At 36.3% G+C, this 24,360-nt stretch overlaps 1 protein-coding gene across 2 annotated transcripts in view; it reads left to right on the top strand.

Moving 5' to 3' along the window:
- The window catches only part of dph1 (diphthamide biosynthesis 1), a 122,733-nt gene continuing 98,373 nt past the window's right edge, over positions 1 to 24,360 (top strand). For both annotated transcript variants that reach the window (XM_067365110.1, XM_067365109.1), the window contains exons 1-3: positions 1 to 127; positions 3,713 to 3,862; positions 18,384 to 18,447. In XM_067365110.1, the coding sequence (XP_067221211.1) occupies positions 31 to 127; positions 3,713 to 3,862; positions 18,384 to 18,447 (311 nt within the window). In that variant the 5' untranslated portion in view covers positions 1 to 30. The remainder of the gene's footprint in view (positions 128 to 3,712; positions 3,863 to 18,383; positions 18,448 to 24,360) is intronic.

The following is a 24,360-nucleotide window of genomic DNA, read 5'->3' as shown; positions in this document are numbered from 1 at the left end:
GTTGATTTGCTCACATCAGCTCTGTGTTCGATGCGTAATGTCTGTTTCACTCCACGTGCACTTGTTTGGGGAAAGATGGCGGCTCCCACTAGCGAGATTGAAGTGCTTACTGTGAAAAAACCTAATGGTGAGTATTATTAGTTTGATTTCTTAATAGTTCATCGTGTTGCGGTTGCGATGTCTATCAGCTATAAAAATCAAGATCTGTGTTTTAAAGTAACGTCGCGATAAATCTGTAGGCGGTAATTCTGCCTAATGCTAAGTGAAATATATATCTTGTTATGGGATATATTGCTGTCACTATGTGGCTTATTTCATCGGAAATGTGATCTAAAGTATAGCATGTGTTACCGGGGCTAGTTGTCAAAAAGGCTATGTCTCAGGCACAAATGTTAGTTTATTTAGCAGTAATTTTATTTTGGTTTCATACACCTGTATAAATTGTAGTTTATGTCGGTCAAAACATTGATTTGATATTTTGCATGCTTCCGTTTCTGTTTCATGAATTTATTTTATTGTCGTGATTAATTGTTTACATAAAATAAGACAGGACATTACATGCATATATGTTTTGGAATGCGTTTTCTTTTGACAGTACTGTTTTTGCCTTTTAAGTTAAAGAGAACTTCAGTGTTTCTTTAGCTATCCCTTCTCTCCTGTCCATGAGACGATACAGCATCACTTGGCTGCAGTGGGCTTGTGAAAAATGATCATGTTTTCGTGTGTTCCCATCAGTCCTGCCACACTTAGATGACATAACGTAAATGTCCTCTTACTGCTACCCCTCTTCCCATCATCCTCTGTGTTCAAAAACACTGCAGCTATATATAGAAATATTCACTGGAAAAAAAAAATTGTGAGCATATTGTTTTGGTTTCTTGCCTGAACATTGCTGTGTTTTTTGGCTGAAAATGGATATTATTATGATAAGAAATATTGTAATTTTTTTTTTATGTATCTAATGAATATATGTTGTACTGTGCCTATAATAAGCACTGAACTTTTGACTCCGATTAGCATAATAATATATAAATACATTTATCACAATGTGTTACACTTATTAAAATAGTTGTTTGCTTAAGTGTTCACCTCCTTTCAGGGCAGTATTTTGCATAAGAGGCTGAAACAATGCTCAATACTCCTCCATATTTTCCTCCGGGATTTTTGGATTTTACTCTTTACCCTCAGAAGACTTTGAGGGCCTGCTGTGGAGAAATATCCACACAGCATGATGCTCCCACCAGCATGCTTCACTATTCGGTTGTTTAGTCTGACGTCACGCTCCAAACGCTTTATCTCATACCACAAGAAAACAACAAACGGTCCTAATATACACACATGATATGGTGTAATACTAAATTATAATCATAACCTTTATCTCCATACCAAAATCCCAGATGGCCAGACAGTGATTCATCTTTTATAAACCGTTAATATATTAATGTCTGTGACACTGTGAGCACGGAGACTGTTGTGTAGACTGTAAGTATTTTAAATGTTTAACTTTAAATGTTAAATGTTTAATATGAATAAATAACGCTCATAAAAGGCCGTCGAGATGGCATTCTCAAGTAAAAATTGCCAGGCCTTGGACCCAGAAAAGGCGTTCCTTACGTCACGACTTAACAAGCGGATAGGGAATTGTGTGTTTCTGCATAGTGTTTGGTTTATGATGAACATGATGTTTAGTCTGCAGCTCAATTTTGGCAATCTGTAGTTATTAATATGACATTTATTTTCAAATACTTACTTTCTCTTTTCCAGTCTCCCATAAACTTGTGAAACACCTGAACAACCATTGGTCCCTAACCAGTCTCTTTCTTGCATGGTCATTCAATTTTTGAGGCTGTAGTCTGTCTGTTATAAGATAATATCTAGATTTACAACTGTGCCGTACATTTTCCATTTTTTTAAATTATTGATTTAGCAATACTAACATTCTGGGTGGGCTGGTATGCAATACCGGTGTTTTGCCGAATTCCTACCCCCACCAAATTATTACCCCCCCTAATATTGGTAGGTTTAGGATTGGGTGTGGGGGAGGGGTTTGGATTAGGGGTGGGGTTAGGATTAGGCAATCAGAAAACAACACCAGCACTTCTGTATTGTAACCTGCAGCGTACCCTCACTTTTTTTGCGTACCGGCACTTTTCACATGTTGCCGGTACTCTAACCGCCCCCATAATGCGATTTCAACCGAGATGAACGCTCTGGTGACTCTGGTCACTTTTTTTTTTCCCCTTCGCACTGCTCCCAAGGATATTCAATGAGTTGAAAATATTCTATACATCCCCAACCTTGTGCTTTTCAGTTAGTTTCTGCCATAAAACTGCCGTTCCACAAATAGTTAGGGATGTTACGGTGAGGAAATTTACTAGGGCTGTCAAACAATTAATCGTGATTAATCGCATACAAAATAAAAGTTTGAGTTTGTATAATATATGTGTGAGTAATGTGTGTAATTAATATGTATATATAAATACACACAAATTAATGTGTATATATTTAAAATAAATATTTATGTACCAAAAATGTATTTATATATAATATAAATTATATAAAAATATAAATAAATACATATACTTGTAAATCTATCTCAAATATATACATGGATGTGTTTGTATTTATATATACATAATAATTACACACAGTACAACCACATATTTTAGGCAAACTCAAACTCAGGGAGCGGCTATCAATATGCGGGTATTGAAATCGCTTTTGAATGTGCGCTCGCTTTTCACTTTCGCTTCCGAATTGGCGATCATGTGCACTCTGTGTATAGGGAGCCACGGTACTGTCTGCACATTTTACAAGATAAGATATTTGTCAGTGATGGTCAGGATCTCTTGCGCACCAAATCCTACACCATCGTCTTGTCAGTCATCTCGCTTTACTCAAGTAATAAGTGAAAGTCTCCTGCTGCACTTTGCTGCAACTCTGCAGCTCGTGCTGTATGGAGCAGAGCAGACACTTCCAGTTTGTAATTATAGCGTCATTATCCAACTGAACTAAATATATTTTATTTCTATTAAAAAAAATCAATACAACAGTGGGGGCGGTGCCAAGTAATGTAATCATGTACAGCTGAACACTGTGTAACACCGCTAACACCAACTACTGCAGCAAGCCTACACATCGGTTAACTATTTATGTGACTTTTAAACCAATTGACTGCACTAGTGTGCATTTTGGTCCATCATAATACATTACATTTTTTTTCTGTTGATCAGTGGCAAAAAATGTTAAGTCTATTGTTATTTTAATGCTGGAAAATAAGTATGGATACTGTGTATAGGAATATAGCTAGCTAGAGCTTGCATTACAGATGGTCTGTCTGTCATAGACTTCAAAAATGAATGAATGAATGTCACTGACAGACTCATTCTGCTGATAGCTGACCTCTCAGTTCAGCTGCTGTCCTGACAGTGTGCTGATTGATTTGTGTGATGATTAATTTTGGATCTAAGAAGTGGTTGCATGGGCTTTCCTTGTCTTATTATATAGGCTATAGCGCAATCAATTTCTCATAAAAATGAAATGAGATTTTTAGTGGCACTTGCTAAGGCAATTTGAAATTGCACATGTTTTGCATTGCATAACAGTTTCTTAAAACACACCTGAGTTCAGTGATGCCTACAACAAACTCAGCCTTCAGTATCTCTAAAGCAAATTAAGCGAATTAACACTCATATTGTTTTTTTTAATGTAGTGCGAGGACCGAGGAGAGTGGCAAACCAGATTCCTGATGAGATCCTCAAAGATCCAGAGCTCAACGAGGCAATTAAGGCTTTGCCAGCGAATTACAATTTTGAGATCCACAAAACAATATGGAGGGTGCGACAAGCCAAAGCCAAGAGGGGTGAGTACATTTAAAATTGGTTTGTTGTGTTTAATGTTATATTAAGCTATTAGGTTATGCAGTTCATGTTATATTGGGCTATTTACTTTCTCTAAGTGTGCAAATAAACTTTTGTTTTGCTGCCTACTTCAGCAAAAGGGGCTATATATTGTAGATAGTTTGAGCATGTTGTCGTGTGTTGTATTTTATGCTATTAGGCTTACACTTTCAGTTCCAGAACATTAGTCTTTCTGATTGTCTGTCCATAGAGAATTAAATTGCTATAAAGTTCATCTCTGTTTGCAGGATAATGCAGAAACATTACATAAGGTATGTCTCAAGCTTATTGCCTTTATGAGAGCATACAGGCTGCATTATATAGATTAATGTTCTTCACTATTGTGTTTTTAGTTATATGGATAGAGTCAAGCAAACTAAAAAGCAGAATTGCCTTGGAGGTTTCAACACAGGCATAAATTAAGTTGTGGTCTTTTTGCTGTTCTCTGGAACAAAGTGCAAGCTTTAAATTGCTGCAGAGGGCTGTTTTAAACCAACTGGGAAAATTGGTGAAATTCATGATGACATTTAGAGGCATAATTACCTAATTTTGAAGAACTTTGCTTCAGTAAAATGTGGAAGATATAGTCATTAGCTTATTAACCATCAACTGATTCTGCTGAATGGCAAGGACGCAATTGCCACAGTCAGAATGACTTGTATTTTTCAGAGCACAGCAGCTTGAAATATTATCTTGGTTTTTGATTTTTCTTCAGATTTCTGTAACACTTTACAGTAAGATTAAATTTGTTAATTCATGATATCTAATGGTAGCTAAGTAATGAACTTTTCAGAATTGTTCTTGGTTTATGTTAAAGGGATAGTTCACCCAAAAATGAAAATTTGATGTTTTTATTCTTACCCCCAGCGCATCCAAGATGTAGGTGACTTTGTTTCTTCAGTTGAACACAAATGATGATTTTTAACTCCAACCGTAAGAATTTTTATCATTTTTTACCTCTAAAACACCACTATGTCCAACTGCGTGCAGCATTCGCTTAGTGAGGTCTGATCGCGCTCTGACAGCGAAAGTGATGTCTTGCACTCATTGAAGTATAAGCACGAGACATCACTTCAGTTGTCAGAGCGCGATCAGACCTCACTAAACGAGTGCTGAATGCAGTTGGACATAGTGGTGTATTAGAGGTAAAAATTATATAAATACTGCTCAGTTTCTCACACAAACCGATCGTTACGTGTCTTAGGACATCAATGTGTCGTCACGAGCTGCAGGGTTTAATTTGGATTTGTCTATGCAAGTTTTATTTACTCTTATAGTAGAAGTTCCCATCCACTAGCATTATTTGACTGACAGACGGCAGCGGTTGCAGTTCAAAATCATCATTTGTGTTCTATTGAAGAAACAAAGTCACCTACATCTTGGATGTCCTGGGGGTAAGCAGATAAACATCAATTTTTCATTTTTGGGTGAACTATCCCTTTAATTTCTACACATTCTTTTTTTTTTTTTTTTTTTTTTTTTATACATTTAAGCTCTATAAATTGTTCATGTATTATGAATGAACATGAATTAACAATGAATAATAGTATTTTTATAAAGAAACATGAAACTAGATTACTAAATGCTGTTTAAAAAGTCCCTTAGTCTGGGCTGTTTTGCATCAAAATATGTTATATCCTCCGTAGTGACTTCCATAAGTGTTTTTTTTCCATAAGATCTTGTCAGATTGGTGTGAAATTATTCCCCCCGGAAAGCAACACTTATGGCTTGTTTTAAAATGCTCTAATGAGATGTCATACAGTTTCTTAGTGAGATTTCAGCAATTATAAGTGGTCAACGTTTTCCCAGGGTTGGCCCAAGCTGTCTCACTATAGCATTTTACTGTAAAATAATCCTTTTATTGGAAGTAATTACATCTTATTCTAATGCACATACTTCACCACCTTAAGCTAACCTCTGAGAATTTCATCATAGCATAAAAAAGATGGTGAAATCACAGCTAGCAGCACGCTAATCCTATTATTCGTGCCGTATCATTTATCGTTATGCAAATTTAATCCTCATTTAGTCTGATGCGTCCAATCAAGAGCTGTTTATCTCTGCGTTGATGATGAATTGACTCAGCTTGAAGGCCTTGTCATGGGTGGCGCGGCTTAGAGTTGTGGGTCTTGATCCAGCAACCCTACTCAGCTTTGCTTGTTTAACCCTAATCTGTCATAACTGTTGTGATGTCCGCACGCTGCAAGCCAAACATGTTATACCAATGACACTGTTTCTGACATGTCAGAACAGCTGAGTCAAAATAAGCCAGTAGTGGAGTTGTATGTACACACAGTTTTGTTTCAAAAAGTGCCATTGCTATGTGACCTTCTATGTTTCTTGGGCTTCTAATTGTGATTTTTGTCACTCTCACCCGACCGACCTCGTATCCCCTCCTTTTGGTCATGCATCACTGACTGACGGAAATTCGTCCCAAGGGCCTGTTGTCACTCTAGTACAGGTGTCAAAGAGTCTTAAGGATGGGCCATTACACAGTAAGAAGAGGGAAAAAGATGAAGCAGAACAAGGCTTCAGTTGATTTCAGTAAATTTGGATGCATGTTTACCATAAGGAATTTGTCTGTAGAGTTCAGGCCTACAGCGATGCCCAATCTTTAATCACGAAAAGTCCTAATAATGTGCCTCAGAAATGCCCAATTTCAAGCCTCTATTGATGTGAATGACAACAGACAAGTGTTTGATGTGCTGAATGTGTTAGCAGGTGGCTTGTGCGGAGTACTTTCATGGGGATTGGAGAGAATGCTACAGTCTGCTGGGCTCTTTGTTGTAGAGCTTTTCTTTTTTTAAAAGCCCCCTTTATTTGTGCACTCAATGGGCAGAGATCATTTTTGACCAGATTCTCTCTCTTTTTACGTTTTCCTCTCTCTTCTGTATTTTTCACTATTATTTTTCTTAAATAATATCTGAGAAATATTTAAATATTTCAAAATATATCAAGATTCACTAAAATAACAAATTAAACTCACATAATTTTTTTATTTACAAAAAGGAAATATTTAAAGGTGCTCTAAGTGATCCTGGGTGGAGTAACTTCCTGTTGACGTTTGAAGTGTTGTCAAACAAAACAGAGACTAGCTAGACCCTCCCTCCTCCCCCTCCTCCCCCTCGCATTTAAAATCATTCTTGTCAGTTATTGGCTGGAGCATGTTTATTATGTTTTGTGGTCCAGGCTGCACCAGTTTGTTTTTATTGCCGTTTTCGGAGCTTGTGGCGACTACAGAGACCGTGTTTTTTTACAATGTTTTCAGGGGACAGGCAGCTAGTGGATAGTGAGGAGATGTTTGCTGTATGTGACAAAAAATGTTTTGGCCTAAAAATGCGTGACATCACTTAAGCCCTATTCGGACGGGATTAGTTTAACATGGGGAGGTGGAGTAATGCAATTTTACCTCAGCACGTCTGTGATATTAATTGGCCAATTCGCACGGGACAAGTGGTAGGGGTAACTCGATTTACGTACCGCCGTCACCTCCCTCGTCATGTGGGTATATGTCGCTTTCTGATACCATGTGTGCAAACACATATAATCTAAATATATAAACTATATATAACAGTTAGGTCCAGTCAAATGACTTAATTAAATTCTGATTGGATTATGATGGTAATAGGCACTTAGCTAAAGATAAAATTAGTTTTGTGCCTCTGACAAGTGCTTCGATCTTCTTTTTGCTCTGAATGGTATGTAGAAAATGTTTGAGGTTTGCAACAGACTTGTCCCACCACCTTTAACACAAATTAATGTTTCTTCAAGTGCTTCCATGCTTGAAAAATGTGCAGAAAACTACTTTTAAACAGGAAATGACGGAATTTTACCGTACATATTTACAGCGGGTCTATTCAAACGGGATTAGTATTACCTGAGGTCATTTTTCCGGACCTTTTTACAGAAGGTAAAAGTCACCGTAATCTTTACTGACATTTCAGATGGGATTAAAATCACAGAGAATGTCTGGTAATAATTACTTTAGCCCCACCTCCACATGTAAAACTAGTCCCGTCCGAATAGGGCTTTAGAGCACCTTTAACAAGCTATAAAATATTAAACCACTACAATGTAACACAATTTTGCTGGAAAGTGATGGTTTACAATGCAAAACATTACTTATTTATGTATAGTTTTCACTATATTCTAGGAGTGTAATGGATCGTAATTGATCCGTACGGACCAAGCCCCACAGTTTGGCACACATGTGATTTGCGTATTTATTGCACAGTTCAACCATCGTTCATAGAGTGAAAGTTTATTTTTTTTCACACGTGTTTTGCCTTGGCAGTTTACATATTCAAGTGCAAGAAGAGCTAAAAGAGAACTGAATTTGGTACTTGCATGCTGTTATCTGTGTGCTCGGCCTCACACACCCAAAGTGCGCTTAAACAGAGCTGCATTTCAGACACCAAACTGATTCCTCTTTTGCGTCTCTTTGCACTTGAAATGACACATACACACAAAATTATGTCAAATATACCCATCTCTGCAAGTATTCTCGTAAACACAGATGGTTAGTTCTTAAGTGATTGTAAACAGTTGAGAAATAAAATTGATGTATAGTGGAGAGGTGGTATTAACATTATGGCATGGCATCTTACACACAAAAGCCATTGACACATGATGCCGCCATGCTTAGTGGCAGATCTGGTTGTCATTGGCATGTGCCATTTGATAGTGTGCTAAACATTACTAAAACATGATTATGTGCCGATGGATTGGATCATATGCCATTGACATTGTTGCGGAACATGTCATTGTATGTTGTCATACCTCCAATAACCTAATGACACATGGAGCATTAGCTTATGTAAATGGTGTAACATGCATTTAAAGGCAGAATGACATTTAATTAATAATACAGTGCTTTCAGACATAGGGTATATTACATTCCGGTTGTTTTTGATAACACTTTTGTTTTCTACTTGCATAGGATTGACAGTTCAGCTGTGTCATTTGGAATAATAAAAGATATTTTTGGTGGCCACAACTAAAAAAACTGAAACATTCTAATTAAAGTGGTACCAACCAGCAGGGGTATGAGCTATAAGAGATCGACACTTACCAGTCAGGTTGGTATTTCATATCATTGTAAACTAACATGAGAGAAAATGCCACAAACCATTGTAAAGTGACACTTACCATTCTGAAATGCATTATGAAAACTGGCACCAAACATTCAGAAGTGTGCTGGACCTTGACACAGCTCTTCACAATGCAGAATAATGTAGGTCTGTAGATACTAACTTAAACTGGATGACTATTATAATCTGGCTACAGCAAGTCAAATGTTTTTTACGAAACATTCAGGCATCTCCAGAAGGAATGCATGTTCACTTTGTTAATTACACTTTCTTATTACACAATTAAATAAACTTATTTGTGAAATATTAGATCCATAGATGAGAACCACTAACCACATATTAAATTATGTTATATAATTAACAAATAGACCACCCGTGTATCTTCCTCCGCTGTCGTAATTTAAGTGTTTGTTTATCTTGCGCTGGACAATGTTGCACTTATTTACCAGCGTCAGCATGCATGCAGCATCATGCAAAATTAACGGTTTACAGTAATGGATGTGACTGTTAATGCAGTATTCATAGTGACTCATGATGTGTTTCCTAGAATGGGCGGTTTGCTTGATCAAGAATGCGTATTGCTTTTTTGCTGATCCGAAAAAAGACTCCATCTCATATGATCTGAACAGTGATTTTTTTTTTTTTTTTTTTTTTTGTGATCCAAATACATTCAAACTGATGATTTTTGAAAATGTAACTAAACTGCATCTATGTTAGCCAGCTAGAATTTTAAAGTCCCCATGAACCGGAAGTTGCAAACGACTTTTCTCCAGTGTTGTGACGAATTTCCAAGTGAAACAGAATATTGAATAGAGGGCAGGGTTTTACCTTGGTGCTCCTCCTCTTCATCTCTCGCTCATAGCAGACTAACGGTTGGAGGGGGTTTAAGCGTTTTCAACCCAAGCCATCAAACTGACGTCATCAGAGAAGGAACGTCATACCAGACCGGAAGTAACTTTTCAGATTTTGATGAAAGATTACTGCTACAAACAATTATTTTCTGTGTATTAACTTGCACAGATTAATTGTTCACCACAAGACTAGTAATATGCACTAACAAAATAAATAGGGTCAATTTTGATTTCATGCCGACTTTAAAGTAATGATTTGCACTACACTTTCAATGTATCAACAGATTACAAAAACCTTTTGAGAGTTGCAGAGCCTTGTCATTTTCACTTGTGTGTATTCAATTTGATGTAGTTATAGTAGGCTGAATTGTGTTTGTATTTATTACCTGTGCCTGGTCATTGTTTATTCTTTGTCATATTAGATTTGTATCATATTCTTGTGTTGTGGCATCAGCACAAACTTCACCTACTTTCATTTCCAGCTATGAAGAGGAGAACTTTATGTAATGATAAGGAAACTTCTGTTACAGGCATCTTTTAAATGTATTGTAATTTGTTTCATTGTAATATTCTCTGGGACCAGTGAGTCATCCCTGATATATAGACAAGCTTTCCACACTAAAATATATATATATATATATATATATATATATATATATATATATATATATATATATATATACAAAACAATGATTATATATATATATATATATATATATATATATATATATATAATATATATATATATATATATATATATATATATATCATTGTTTTGTTGCACATGATGTAGTCATAGCCCCAGAGTTCAGAGTAACAGCACTTTTCAATTTCCTGTCTGAAATGAGAGGTTCTTTTGAATATTTTTTTAATGTTATGACATGCATAGCACTAACATTTTTAGAATAAATCAACATGATTCATTCAGTGGGCAACGCTACATATAAGACCACATCCATTAGTTTGTTGTCATTATGCAATTTTCTGTAAATATCATAAATAGTCTTATTAATGCTAGCAAATATAATAAAATAAATGATCTACTGAAACAAATGGCCAAAGTTCTAGAGGAATGATGCAACAAAATTAAAATATAAATAAAGAAAAATCTGTGTCATTTAGCTCATTATTTTGCTAAAGGTCTCGAGTTCAAATATGCACTTTTTTTTAAAAGACCAAGTAAAATCACAATTTTATGCCAGAGGATAAATATTAGAATACAAGGTGCATTTTATTCTGCGATTTAATTAACTTTACTTGAACTGTATGGCAGTAACATGGCTTCTAGAAGGTCAAGAGGTTTCTTTTATGGGCAGACAGATAGAAAGCAGCAGCAGTGAGATGGGGTGGCACAAGAGCTGCTCAGCAAAAGGTAATTGCTAGTAACAATTAATTTTCAATGGGGTTTTCGGTTTCAACAAAATATTAAGAAGCACAACGGTTTTCAACATTTATAATAATAATAAGATTTTTTTCTTGAGCGCCAAATTGGCATATTAGAATGATTTCTGAGGATTATGTGACACTGACGACTAGAGTTAATGGGTGCTGAATTCTGCTCTGCCATCACATGAATAAGTTACTTTTTTTTTTTTAATGGTAATAATACCTATATTTTTGCTCAAATAAATGGAGCCTTCTGAAGATTCTGGGCTACATCCCTTCTGCCCAGGTCTAGCATCACTCCTGTTTCACTCTTGTCTCTCCTGTGTCTCTGTTGTTCTTATCTGGCTCAGTAGGCTTCATCAGAGCTGCACAAACATCTGTTTGTATGTTCATTTCACATAATGAGGATGCATTGGTTGCCTAACTGATTATTTGTGAGTTCTTCTGGCCTAAGGATGGCAATGTTGAATGCAGAGAATCGTAGAGATGACTTACTTCCCAGATTAATTCATTTTTGTGTTTGAATAATTAGTCCACGGTATCTTGAAATAAATGTGATCAAAAAATACAAACTCTGTCTGCAGGGCTGTCTGTTTGTATTTGCCAACAGACTGATGGAAGGAGTGAAGATGCAATGTTCATTCAGAGCTAAACCTCTTTGAAGAAGCATCAAGAAATATAATATTCAAGCAAGGTACAAGGGGCTGCACTGTATTGTGAATATACTGTGTTTTTTAAAGCTAAAGTGTGTGTGTGTGTGTGTGTTTTTTTTTTTTTTTTGTGACCATAATGGCTGTTTTCAAATAGGTTTTCCCAGAACACTCCCCCTATCTGTTATTGGATGGCCAAACAGGTAGTCCCGCGACTTCAACTTTGCTGTTTTGCATGATCACTTTTACAGTGTGGCCTGTTTTGGAAGGGCTGGAATGCATTCCTGTGTCAACCAATCGTAATTTACAATAATTTAACTAATTATAACATACCTCATCCTATCTGAGTATTAGTTTTTATTGTAGCAGCTGTGCTCTTTCAGTCATCCAGAAAGTTTGATGAGGACTAACATTTTGTTTGTCAGTCCTTTTGACATAGTAACAGGTGTAGCTGAACACACTAAGCACATTTTCTCTGTGTGTGTTTGTGCATTTGGGGGTTCTGGCATTTTGGCATTTCCTTGAGCTTCTATGGCATTTCTGGATATGCAGTGTACAAATGTGTGCTCACTTAGCCCTTGGCCAGTACCTGGCCTCCTTAGTGAGATGGAGCTTGTCAACGGCCGGCCGAGGATGGATGGATGGAAAGATTTGTCAGGGAAGGCTGTACTGAGCTGAATAACCTTTTACAGTTAATAAACTCGCCCTTTCCCAGGTAATGACCTGTCTGTGTCTGTCCGAACTGAAGGGGGCCGGTCTTTTAACCTTTTATCAGAGAGTTGCTCAGCCCAGCTGTATTCCCCCTTCTTCATTTCATCCATCACCCTTCCTGGCTGCTCTTTAGCTTGTCTGCACTCAAAACAAATTGCTTATGTTCTTTTTTTTTAAAACTTTTCTCCACTCTCATTTATTGCTTGTTTCATCCCAGCTGAGCCATATTCATGTAATTTCAACATTTCTTAAAAGAGGGTGTGAATTCTAAGTAGGGCACATGCTCCTGAGCTCACACTGATGCATGTGTCTTCAATAGCAGGGCTCAGCAATAAGGTTTTTCCAGTAATAAGGTTTTTTCCAGCACATTCAAAAAACAAAAAAAAATTGTTATTGACTTCTTACCAGTAGGGATGGGTCAATACCACAATTTTGGCTTTGGTATGGTACCACAACCTAATACCGGTATATCGGTATTAAATCGATACCATACAGGGTCTAGATTTTGCCGCGGGTATTGCGCATAATTTTACTCATTCTCTCAGGTTTCACGTTTACAAAGCGTGAAATTACCTCAAATGTTTATTAGTAAATTATTCAACACCGATTATCACATCAAATCAGTAATTGGTTACCACTTATAGCACATTTGAACCCATAGTGTATTACAAGTGTTAACTAAATACATTTTCAAATATAGAGATAGTATATTAAAAGCACATATTTCATGGTGTTTCAAAATAGCACGGTTGAGTACACTTAGAAGTACTGAAGACGAATCTTTAGTATATTAAGTTCAAAATTAGTGCACGAAAATAGAGCACATACATACGCGTACATACGCGCCCTGCGATACAACACTCTCGTGCGCGTTTCGGACAACTGACGGAAATCACGTACCTACATCTTTTTAAACCTTGCCCATTTTAAACATCCAAGCGATTTTATCATTCAGTAGTAATGTACTTGGGAGCTCTTTGAGAGATGGTTTCTTTGCGCTTATACAACAAACAACACACACACAGGACGCCTGTATAGAGCTTGTGCATTCCAAATTGAGTTGTTTTACCTTAAACGTTCAAATAGTATACACACAAAATTGTCAAAATGTCTATCTTAGAGAGTATTTACATAAACTCAAACACAGTCTGTTATTTCTTATGTGAATTTAAATAGTTTAATAGTATGCGCCATTGCATGTGTAATAGTAGCCAATATCGAATCTGTGAAGCCTAAAATACATGCTGCTGTCTGTTATTTAATGTATTAACAGTGACTATTCAGTGTTGTTTTACATTTGATTACTTTAATTTCTGTAACTAGCATCTCTGTACCTGAATACTACTGTAAGAACTACCTAAACTTAAGTGCAAATATATGAGATAAACATCATTGGTTCAAACGCAAGCTGGAGCTTTCGTGTTATCTAAACGATATGATTTTATGTACGTTGATATAAATGTCTAAATTAGATAGTTTGAATGACGCACTGACCTGTCAATTTTGTCTTGTAAGTCAGGATGAGCAAGTGACAGATGCTTGGCAAGGTTTGATGGTTCTTCATTGTTTTTCTAAGCAAAGCAATTCCAAATTATACGTCCACTGCTCTCATCATTAATTAGTTTTGGGCGTGTTGAATAAGATTCAGCTGCTTTATCCATTTTGTTCTGCTATGTTGTCACATTTGCCGGTTTCGCGTCAGTTTGGGTAGTATGCTGCCACCTAGAGTTGAATTTTGGAACAGCAAACGCTGTTCTGATGAAGTAGTGGCATCGAAGCAGACTGTGGGTTTGGCTCTCTCGCAGATTCAACATTTCGAATCGGCCGGGAAAAAAGCCAACGAGGACCAACTTAAGCAGACGTTGCGAACACACTGCGAAAACTTAGTCGGCCGACCATCGGCTTGGTGTGTTCCTGCCTTAAGATGTTCTGATCCAGATATCCATCTCACATGACATTATGTCACTACTTATTGGCTGCTTGCTGGGCTGAGTCAAATGAGCTCATCCCCAAATGTCTATAACGTTCTGATTCTGAGATATGATCTCAAAAAATTTCGTTCCACCCACCGGGCGAACATTGTATGCCTGATCGCTTCTAAAGGCCCGTTCACACCAAGAACGATAGCTGTAAAGATAACTATAACAATAACTATATTTGCGTTTACACCAACAAACAATAACGGTCTGTTTCTGTTTAAGCTCATTCTATTCTAAGCTTTGTACAACATGTTTTTGCTGTTCTTTTACATGGCTTTAACAAGCAGATGTCCTCAGCATGCTATGTTTCGAGTGAATAGCTAGCGTAATCAATCTAATATAACAGTGAATTTAGATGAAGTGAATATAGTGGAATAAAAACAATGCCAAGTCTTTTTCATTGCAACTTCAAATAAAGCTAGACATTATTGTCAAAACTAGCGCTGGATAGCCTACCTGACCTGAGGTCATTTTATTTTACACCATTTGCTAGTCCGGCATGTATTCTCCGAGCATATGTCTGATATCCATTTTCTTTAAATTATCTTTGAAAAGGGGTTTTGAATTGTCAAACAGTGGTGGCATTTTATGGACCTTGGCGATTAACTTCTCTGCAATGTCGTCTTCCATTCTAAATGCACGAGCTCTTAAATTAGAATGGATACTGATTGGCTGTCCAGTGTTTTATCATTCAACAGCTGAAAAAAAAAAAAAAAATCATCCTGAAAGTGATCCGAAGGATATCGTTTTTCTATATCATTGTAGCTGTAATGTGGACACTGCTATTCTTGTATATTTAGAATGATATTTAGAACTATATCTTTATTGTTATCTTAATTGTAATCTTTATAGTTATCATTCTTGGTGTGAACGGGCCTTAAAAGTCAGAGCCCACCTCTCCTCAATAAGCTGCACAATTTGACAACTCATGTGTCTATGACAAATGGTGTGGGATGAGTTACACGCCAAAGTTTTGTCTAAAAAAGATTTAGTAGTGTGAGAGATAACAATAGTGATGCTTTGCTTGACAAGCACCACTAATAATAGCTGAAAGCTATATATCTGTGTAACTCCATGTCTGCTATAAATTCATAAGCACCGTTTTGCTGGAAAATGATGACATACGGTGCAAACACATTACACCACAAAAACAACTTCAGTTAAAACCAATTTAACTGATGCTTCCATGACTTTCACAGTCATTTTTGCAATTTGCACAGCGCTACCTGTGTGTGTGTGTGTGTGTGTGTGTGTATATATATATATATGTGTGTATATATATATATATATATATATATATATATATATATATATATATATAAGTAGAACATGCAACAGCGTTCAATACCTCACAGAAAACCAAATGTTTTCAAAACTGGAGAATGCATCACTGGTCAGATGTGTTAGAAACTGTCCAGAAACTCTCTCACGCTGGAGGCCATGCCATGTTTTGATGGAATGATTATGGTTGTAATTGATTTTACTGCAGTGATCCAGCATATTTTAATAATTCATACAGCAGACTACACCACTGACAGTAGGCCACTATGTATTTCAGTACTGACGAGAGGCCAGAAATATGGCACTTGTAATGTAAAATTATGAAAATATTCAAATATTGGCTTGATTTATAATATCTTATAATTAGTGTAGCAGAGTCAGAAGTTGAATTCGATGAGGTGAGATGTAATAGAAACTGTGGTATGTTTCATTTTCGCCTATTGACTTTTAGAAAAGGCTTCTCCCTGGATTGGTCACACTTGTATAACATCATTATGACCTGATAGACGTGTACAAAAGTGATAACTGGAAATTTCTTTCTCCCTTTTTTTCATTGTTCATATGTTAGTCTGTATGGTACATGTAACGGATCCAGTTTTATGGCATGAGTCTGTTTCCAAGACAACAGCGCAACATTTCTAAGCATGACGTTGGCATCCAGCGAGGAAGAAAAAAAAAACTCAGACATGTCTAATGTTATGAAGTTCATCAACCACATAATTTAAAGATTCAATGATACAATGATTTCAGGGGAAAAAAACAACGCAGGAACATGATCTCATTAGACTGGTAATAGAATAAGATGATCTCTCTTTAGCTGATCTTTTAGCGGTTTTTCAATATTAGATATCCAGGTAAAGTTAATTTGTCACCTTCTTAGAAAAGTATGCAAGATAAGATAAATATCTCCAAAACTGGGCATATGGAGTATTGTCATTTTGTGAAGTAATATGTTTCGATTTCCATCACTGTTAATATGTTGAAGTTAACCGCATTACATGTTTTAGTAATATGTAGTCACTTATTGAATTATTATCATTTAATTGAATTTAACAGTGCAGATATGGTTTGTATGACGGGTCAGTGTCCTCAATAAGGGATAATGTATTGATTTTTCTTAGTTTTAAGACATTGTAATGGTTCCAACAATGGTATATCACTCAGCTTTGATAACGTCCACATACCTATTATCATCTCTTTTGTTTCATCCACATTAATTTCACACTGATTTAATGCATTCCTCCTTCACAGCATTTAAACGCACATGTATTTTCACCCTAAGTGACGGCTTTTTGTTTTGCACTGTTTTGAGTTTTCTCGAGAAATAGAAAGTGTATCTTTGTCTCGGTTTTTTGTCATTGTGTAAATTTAGTGTGACAAGCAAGTTATTGCAGCCATTAAAATGGTTAGCTTGTCTGAAATGGTGCCATCTTTGCATTTATGGTTCATGCCAACTTTGCCAGATGCTTATGTGATTTATATGCAGAATATCTTAAATATGTGCATATAAATTTGTCCACCACTTATCTTTGAACATGCACCTAATTATTACATTACATTACATTATGTTATATTATGTTATTTGTTACAGACCTTCTTGTTTACAGTGGCATATCAGTTTAGATTAAGTTATTTTTTCTGCCCTTTTAGTTTGAGATTGTCAAGCTGGCAGTGGATAGAAAAGAGTGTATTGCTTGTCTGAAATCATTAAAATAAAAAATAAACAACACAGTAATGATGCAAATGTTCCAGAATTTCGTTATGTACCGCTGCTGCAATAAGAAGAACATTGTTTTTTCCACAGAGACAATGGAAGTTTTTAGGTTTGTGTTCAACGTCCGCAATGTGCCAGATCGAAATAGCCAGTGCTCTGTTTCTTTGAACCAATTAATTTCTCTGTGCAATTTGTTGGCTGCATTTCATGATTAAATCCGGTTGCTCATAATGAGGCATGACTTTTGTGTTTTGGCATTGTGAAAGCGCGAGACGAAGCCAATAGCATGTCTCACACCAAATGCGTGAGAGCTGACAACCCTGTCTAAAGTATTGTACTGTGGTTTCCTTAAATAATTAGCTGTTGTAGTTGTGCTCAGATGTTCCTGTGATATAGCTCATTTACACAAATTCATTAATAACTGCTAAACAGAAGTTACGATTTTGTGTTTTTATCTCGACAAATAGTTTTGAAGTCTCATACTCATTTGTTGAGTGAATGACACCCTTTTTTAGAGTAAATTTGATAGAATACAGATTATAATAGGGATGCTTGTTATATCGGTGGCCGTATTGGTAAATGTAACTACATATTCTTGTATCAGTCCGATAAGCAAAATAGTGTTTAAGTCAAATACAACTGCTCATGGGACCCCAAATTATTTAGTTGGCCACACAAATAATGTTTAACTTAATAAAATGTATTTATTAGTTTATTTAAGTTTTATTTTATTTATTGCGTCACCAGACTGACATGCAGGACACCAGGGCTTTCATATTGTATTATATTGCACTGACTGAACTCTCTGTCTTTGACCTGCAGTGGCCTTGCAGTTGCCCGAGGGTCTGCAGATGTTTGCCTGTGTGATCGCTGACATCATTGAGAGGTGAGTACCACACACACAAAGTCTCCCTCATGCAGCACACCTAAGGACTGTGGATTGGATTGGGTAGACGTCCTTGGTTTAGAAAAAAGGCAGAGTGTTTGAGTCTGCAAAAGACCTCTGTGCTCATTAAAAAAACTTATCATCATTCCCCACCATAGCCCGTATCTGGTGCTCAGCAGAAAATTAGACACAATTGCAGACACAAGCTAGCTATCACGGTCTCGCTAGTTAATGACATGAAGTGGACAAAACCATTATTCTTCTCAATTACATCTTGTTATAGTCCGCGGAGACCGTGCAGCATACAAAAGTACAAATCGTGGTCCAGTGTAGGTTAAGAACGAGTCTGGCCAAATCTCCCACTTCGATTGGGTATAATGTTAATGCTAATGAGCATAAGCAGCTCCATTTAATGACAAACAATGTGCCGTGACAACAAATGAAGATGTTGGCTTGTCTTAGCTTGTTTTCCAGCCTGGTCATAGCTAGTTTAGCAGGCTGGTTTTAGAGGGGTTTTGGCCACATTTGGGAGGTGGGAGGCTGGGAGACTAGCTGACCAACCAGCTAAAATCAGCTAGATCAGGCTAGGAGACCAGCTACATCCAGGTTTGGAACAACGTGAGGATGAGTAAATAAAGACAGAAATTTCATTCTTGGCTCAGGTATTTCTATTTATACTAAACATTTCATCTCTTGGGATGGATGTTCCACCTGTTTCTTTAAAGTATGTTCCCACTTTCTTCAGAATAAGCAGTCCTATTCTGGATGTCTGCTCAATAATAATGAGGGACATTCTCAGCTGTGGAGAGATGGGTGAGCATTTCCATTGAGAGATATGTTTAGCCCCAGGAGCCACATTCAAAGTGTCACATTCCCAGAGGATTCATCTGTATTACAAAAACATTATGGGACTGAAATGGTTCCATCTTACTCAGGGCCGCTGGTTCGATTTGGAGGTGAGCATAGAGTCAGTGAGTTGAAGCGAAAGGCTTTGGATATTTTGATTGGGTCTTGTGAAAGTCTTGGTGTCTGATGACTCTTCCTGGTTAACACAAATCTCTCATTTTGAGGTAGTTCTTCTGTTAGCCCTTCTGAAATCACATCCTGGATTCATCAACTTCCTGTTTATATTACCATATACTTTTTGCTCTTGTTCCAGTGCTATTCTCAATGAAAATTATTGTTAAAGGGTGGGTTCACCCATGATTTACTCACCCTCAAGCCATCCTAGGTGCATATGACTAACTTCTCAGACTAACACAATTGGAGTTATAAAAAAATAAAAAACAAATCCTGGCTCTTTCAAGCTTTATAATGGTAGTGATTGGCACTCATGATTTTAAAGCCCAAGAAAGTGCGTCCTTCCATCATAAAAGTATTCAACACGGATCCAGGAGTTTAATAAAGGCCTTCTGAATCTAACTAAAATAACCAGCCCCCAGCGAACAACCGTACGCAAGTCGAAGTGTATGCGGAAGCATAACCTCTGACACAACTTATGATGTTATTGACAAACCCGGAAGCACAGAGGATAGAGCAAAACAAAACACTGGTCACGAACTTGAAGTAAAAAATGAGAATTTTTAAATAGAAATGTCGGAGGATTTTGATATAAGAGTAGAGGAGGAGAAGAGTCAGCGGTTATGCTTCTGCCGTAAGTCGACTTGTATACGGATGTTTGTCGGAAGCTGCTTAGTATAGTTTATAAGTTTTAAATATGGATATTTTTCTTACAAAAACACATCGCTTCACTTCAGAAGGCCTTAATTAAGCCCCTGGAGTTGCATGGATTACTTTTATGATGGATGGATGCACTTTTTTTGGGCTTCAAAATCCTGAGCGCCATTCACTACCATTATAAAGCTTGGATGAGCCAGGATAATTATTTAATATATCTCCGATTGTGTTTGTCTAAAAGAAGATAGTCATATACACCTATGGCTTGAGGGTGAGTAAATCATTGGGTCAACTATCACTTTAACAAGGTTTTTTGAGGGTTCCTGTCAAAAATAATGATGACGAGATGGGGGAAATGTGTGATAAACTATTTTAATTAAAACTGTTAATGAAAAATGAATAAATAAAACTGCAAGAATCTCTTTTAAATGCACTTTTGTTAAAGTTTGGGGTTTGTAAGAAGACATTTTTTTTTAAATGTTTTTGATATGGATGAACATTTTTTCAAAAATAGTGTATTTGAATATTTGGGCTCATAAAAAAAATAATATTCAATTGTTCATATAAATTAAGTTTAATTAGGAAGATGTTTTTTTTTTTAATCATTTACATTTATATCTTGAGGTTTCCTTTCGGTTGAATACAATTAAACTGTGTAAACAAAAAATATACAGAACAAAAGCATTTAAGCTCAAGCAGAGTGAATGAAAAAAACACTAATGAAGCAGACTGTGGCAATTATCGTACAGAACGTATACACTTGAGTCTGCATATGATTATCACGCTTATATTGTTTCACATGTTCATGTTGAGAAAAACAAGAATAGCCACATGCTCGGGTGAAAGTTGGCAGTTGTCAGTCTGATAACAATAAGGCCGGCTGCAGAGAAAATGCTCTCAGGAATATTGTGAAATATTACTACAATTTAAAATAACTTTTCTTTTTTAAAATATTTTAAAATGTACTTTATTCCTGTGATAAAAGAAAGTTCAAACAATATTTGAAATGGATATCTTCTATGACATTATAAATATCTTTACTATATCTCTTGTTCAGTTTAAAGTGTTAGTGGAGAACAAAAGTATTACATTTAAAAAAAAAAAAAAAAGACTTACTGACCCCCAATTTTTGAACGGAACAGGTGCTGGTCATATAATTAGAATATCGTGAAAAAGTTAATTTTTTTTTATTGTAAATTATTTTTAAAAAATGAAACTTTCATTTATACTAGATTCCCTACATGTAAAGTAAAACATTTCAAAAGTTTTTTTTTTTTTTTTTTTTTTAATTTGTTGATTAGAGCGTACAGTATAAATTCCGGGTATGTCTTGTTCTTTGAAACCACACTAATGGGGAAGACCGCTGACTTGGCAATGGTCCAGGAGACAATCATTGACACCCTCCACAAAGAGAGTAAGTCACAGAAGGTCATTACTGAATGGGGTGGCTGTTTACAGAGTGAAATATCAAAGCATATTAAATGCAACGTTGACTGGAAGTAAGAAATTGGGTTGGCAAAGGTGCACAAGCAACAGGGATGACCACAAGCTTGAGAATACTGTCAAGTAAAGCTGATTCAAACACTTGGGAGAGCTTCACAATAAGTCGAATGAAGCCGGAGTCAGTGCATCAAGAGTCACCACACTCAGACATCTTCAGGAAGAGGACTACCAAGCCACTTCTGAAACAGAAACAACATCAGAAGCATCTTACCTGGGCTAAGGAGAAAAAGAACTGGACAGTGAACAGTGGTCGAAAGTCCTCTTTTCAGATAAAAGTAAATTTTGCATTTCATGTTGAAATCATGGTCCCAGAGTCTGAAGGAAGACTGGAGAGGCACAGAATCCAAGCTGCTTGAAGTCTAGTGGGAAGTTTCTGAAGTTAGTAATGATTTGGGGGGCGGTGACGTCTGCTGGTGTTGGTCCATTGTGTTTTATCAAGTGCAAAGTCAATGCAGCCATCTTCCAGGAGATTTTGGAGCACTTTATGCTTCCATCTGCTGACAAACTTTATGGAGATGCCGATTTCCTTTTCCAGCAGAACTTTAGCACCTGCCCACAGTGCAAAAACCACTTCCAAGTGGTTTGCTGACCATGATATTACTGTGCTTTATTGGACAGCCAACATGCCTGACCCCTGAATCTATGGGATATTTACAAGAGAAAGATGAAAAACAGTCGATCCAACAATATACAGATGATCTGAAGGCTCAATAGTGCCTCAGCAGTGCCACAGGCTGATCACTTCCATGCCACACTTCACTGATGCTGTAATTTGTGCTAGGAGCAAGTCATTTGCTGTAATATGTGCTGCCAACCAAGTATTGAGCGCACAAATGAACATACTTTGAAGAACTTGAACTTTTCTGTTTTGCAAATCCATTTTTTGATTGATCTTAGGAAATATTCTAACATTTTGAGATACTGGATTTTGGACTTTCATGAGCTGTAAGCTTTAATTATCAAAATTTAAAAAAAAAAAAAAAAAAAAAGTTTTTAGTTTACATGTAGGGAATCTAGAATATATGAAAGTTTCATTTTTAAAAATAATTTACAATAAAAAAATGAACTTTTTGATGATATTCTAATTATATGACCAGCACCTGTATGTTTAAATGAATATATAAAATATTTTAATTATTTGGTATAACAGAAATTATATTTTCATCGACTAAAATTTAATTTTGACTAAGATGATTATATAACCTAATGAAATACGGACTACATTTAAAAGACATTTTCATTAAATTGACAAAAAATGAAAAACAAAACTGAAGAAATAAACACTAACCTAATCTTTTTTTCTATATCTTTCCAGCTTTTATTCTTTGAATATTCTTCATATTATCTTTAAATGGAGTTTCAACGTACATTAATCAATACCATGGTATTAACATCAATAAAGTGTCCCATTAATATCCCAGTAATATTATGGTACAAGGCTTTTGACCTCTCTCTCACTGATGATTGTGTTCAAGGGAGGTCATAGGACTTTTTAAAAAAATAAATACTTAATAAGGCAACAGGCCCTGATGATGTCTCAGCATTTCTTTTGAAGATATGTGCAGAGCTTGGGTCCCTGTCTTTTGGGTCCCAGTCAGTTGACTCTTATACAGTTCCATCTCTTTGGAAGAAGGCAATCATTACATTGATTCCAAAAAAAAAAAACCCTGTTCCTCAAGAAAGCAATGATTATAGACCAGTAGCCTTGAATTTTGTTGTAATGAAGTGTTTGGGAAAGCTTATGGTATGGAAACTGAAGTCAAACATTAAGGGACAGTTAGACCTATATCAATTTGCCCATAAAAACAATCGGGGTACTGATGATGCTATACTAACCATATTACATTTTATTCTGCAACATTTTGAAAACCCCAAGGCCTACGCTAGACTGTTATTTGTAGACTTCAGCTCTGCTTACTAAGAAATACTAAGAAAACAGAAGAAATGATTTTTGACCCGGGACATGTGGGGGAACATTCTCCATTGATGGTCCAGAACACTTGTATTGCCCAGATTTATTCATACAAATACTTGGGTGTACATATTGACTGTAATCTGTCTTGGAATATCCAGTTATATATGTACTAAGATCCAACAGAGACTGTACTTCTTGCGAAGATTCAGTCAGTTTGGGGTTGGACAGAGAGTACTGATGTTATTTTATCATGCTGTGATTGAGAGTGTGTTACGTTATGGAATTGTAGCTTGGTTTGGTAACATATCAGTTAAGTTAAAATCACAAAAACAGATTGGTTTATACAGCAATGAAAGTGATAGGGGTGAGGGAGATTCCTTTCCTCCAAATTCTCTTTGAGAAGGCCATAGTTAAACATGCAAATAAAATTCTAGCAGACCCCTCCCATGTCCTGTACCCTGAATATGAACTACTCCCTTCAGGTAGACGCTATAGGGTGCCGGTTAAATACAGTGGGTACGGAAAGTATTCAGACCCCCTTAAATTTTTCACTCTTTGTTATATTGCAGCCATTTGCTTAAAATCATTTAAGTTAATTTTTTTCCTCATTAATGTACACACAGCACCCCATATTGACAGAAAACACAGAATTGTTGACATTTTTGCAGATTTATGAAAAAAGAAAAACTGAAATATCACATGGTCCTAAGTATTCAGACCCTTTGCTCAGTATTTAGCAGAAGCACCCTTTTGATCTAATACAGCCATGAGTCTTTTTGGGAAAGATGCAACAAGTTTTTCACACCTGCATTTGGGGA

This window comes from Chanodichthys erythropterus, chromosome 17 (assembly GCF_024489055.1).
Source record: "Chanodichthys erythropterus isolate Z2021 chromosome 17, ASM2448905v1, whole genome shotgun sequence".
NCBI lineage: Eukaryota > Metazoa > Chordata > Actinopteri > Cypriniformes > Xenocyprididae > Chanodichthys > Chanodichthys erythropterus.
The sequence above is the reverse complement of the archived record's forward strand: the minus strand, read 5'-3'. Positions and strand labels throughout refer to the sequence as shown.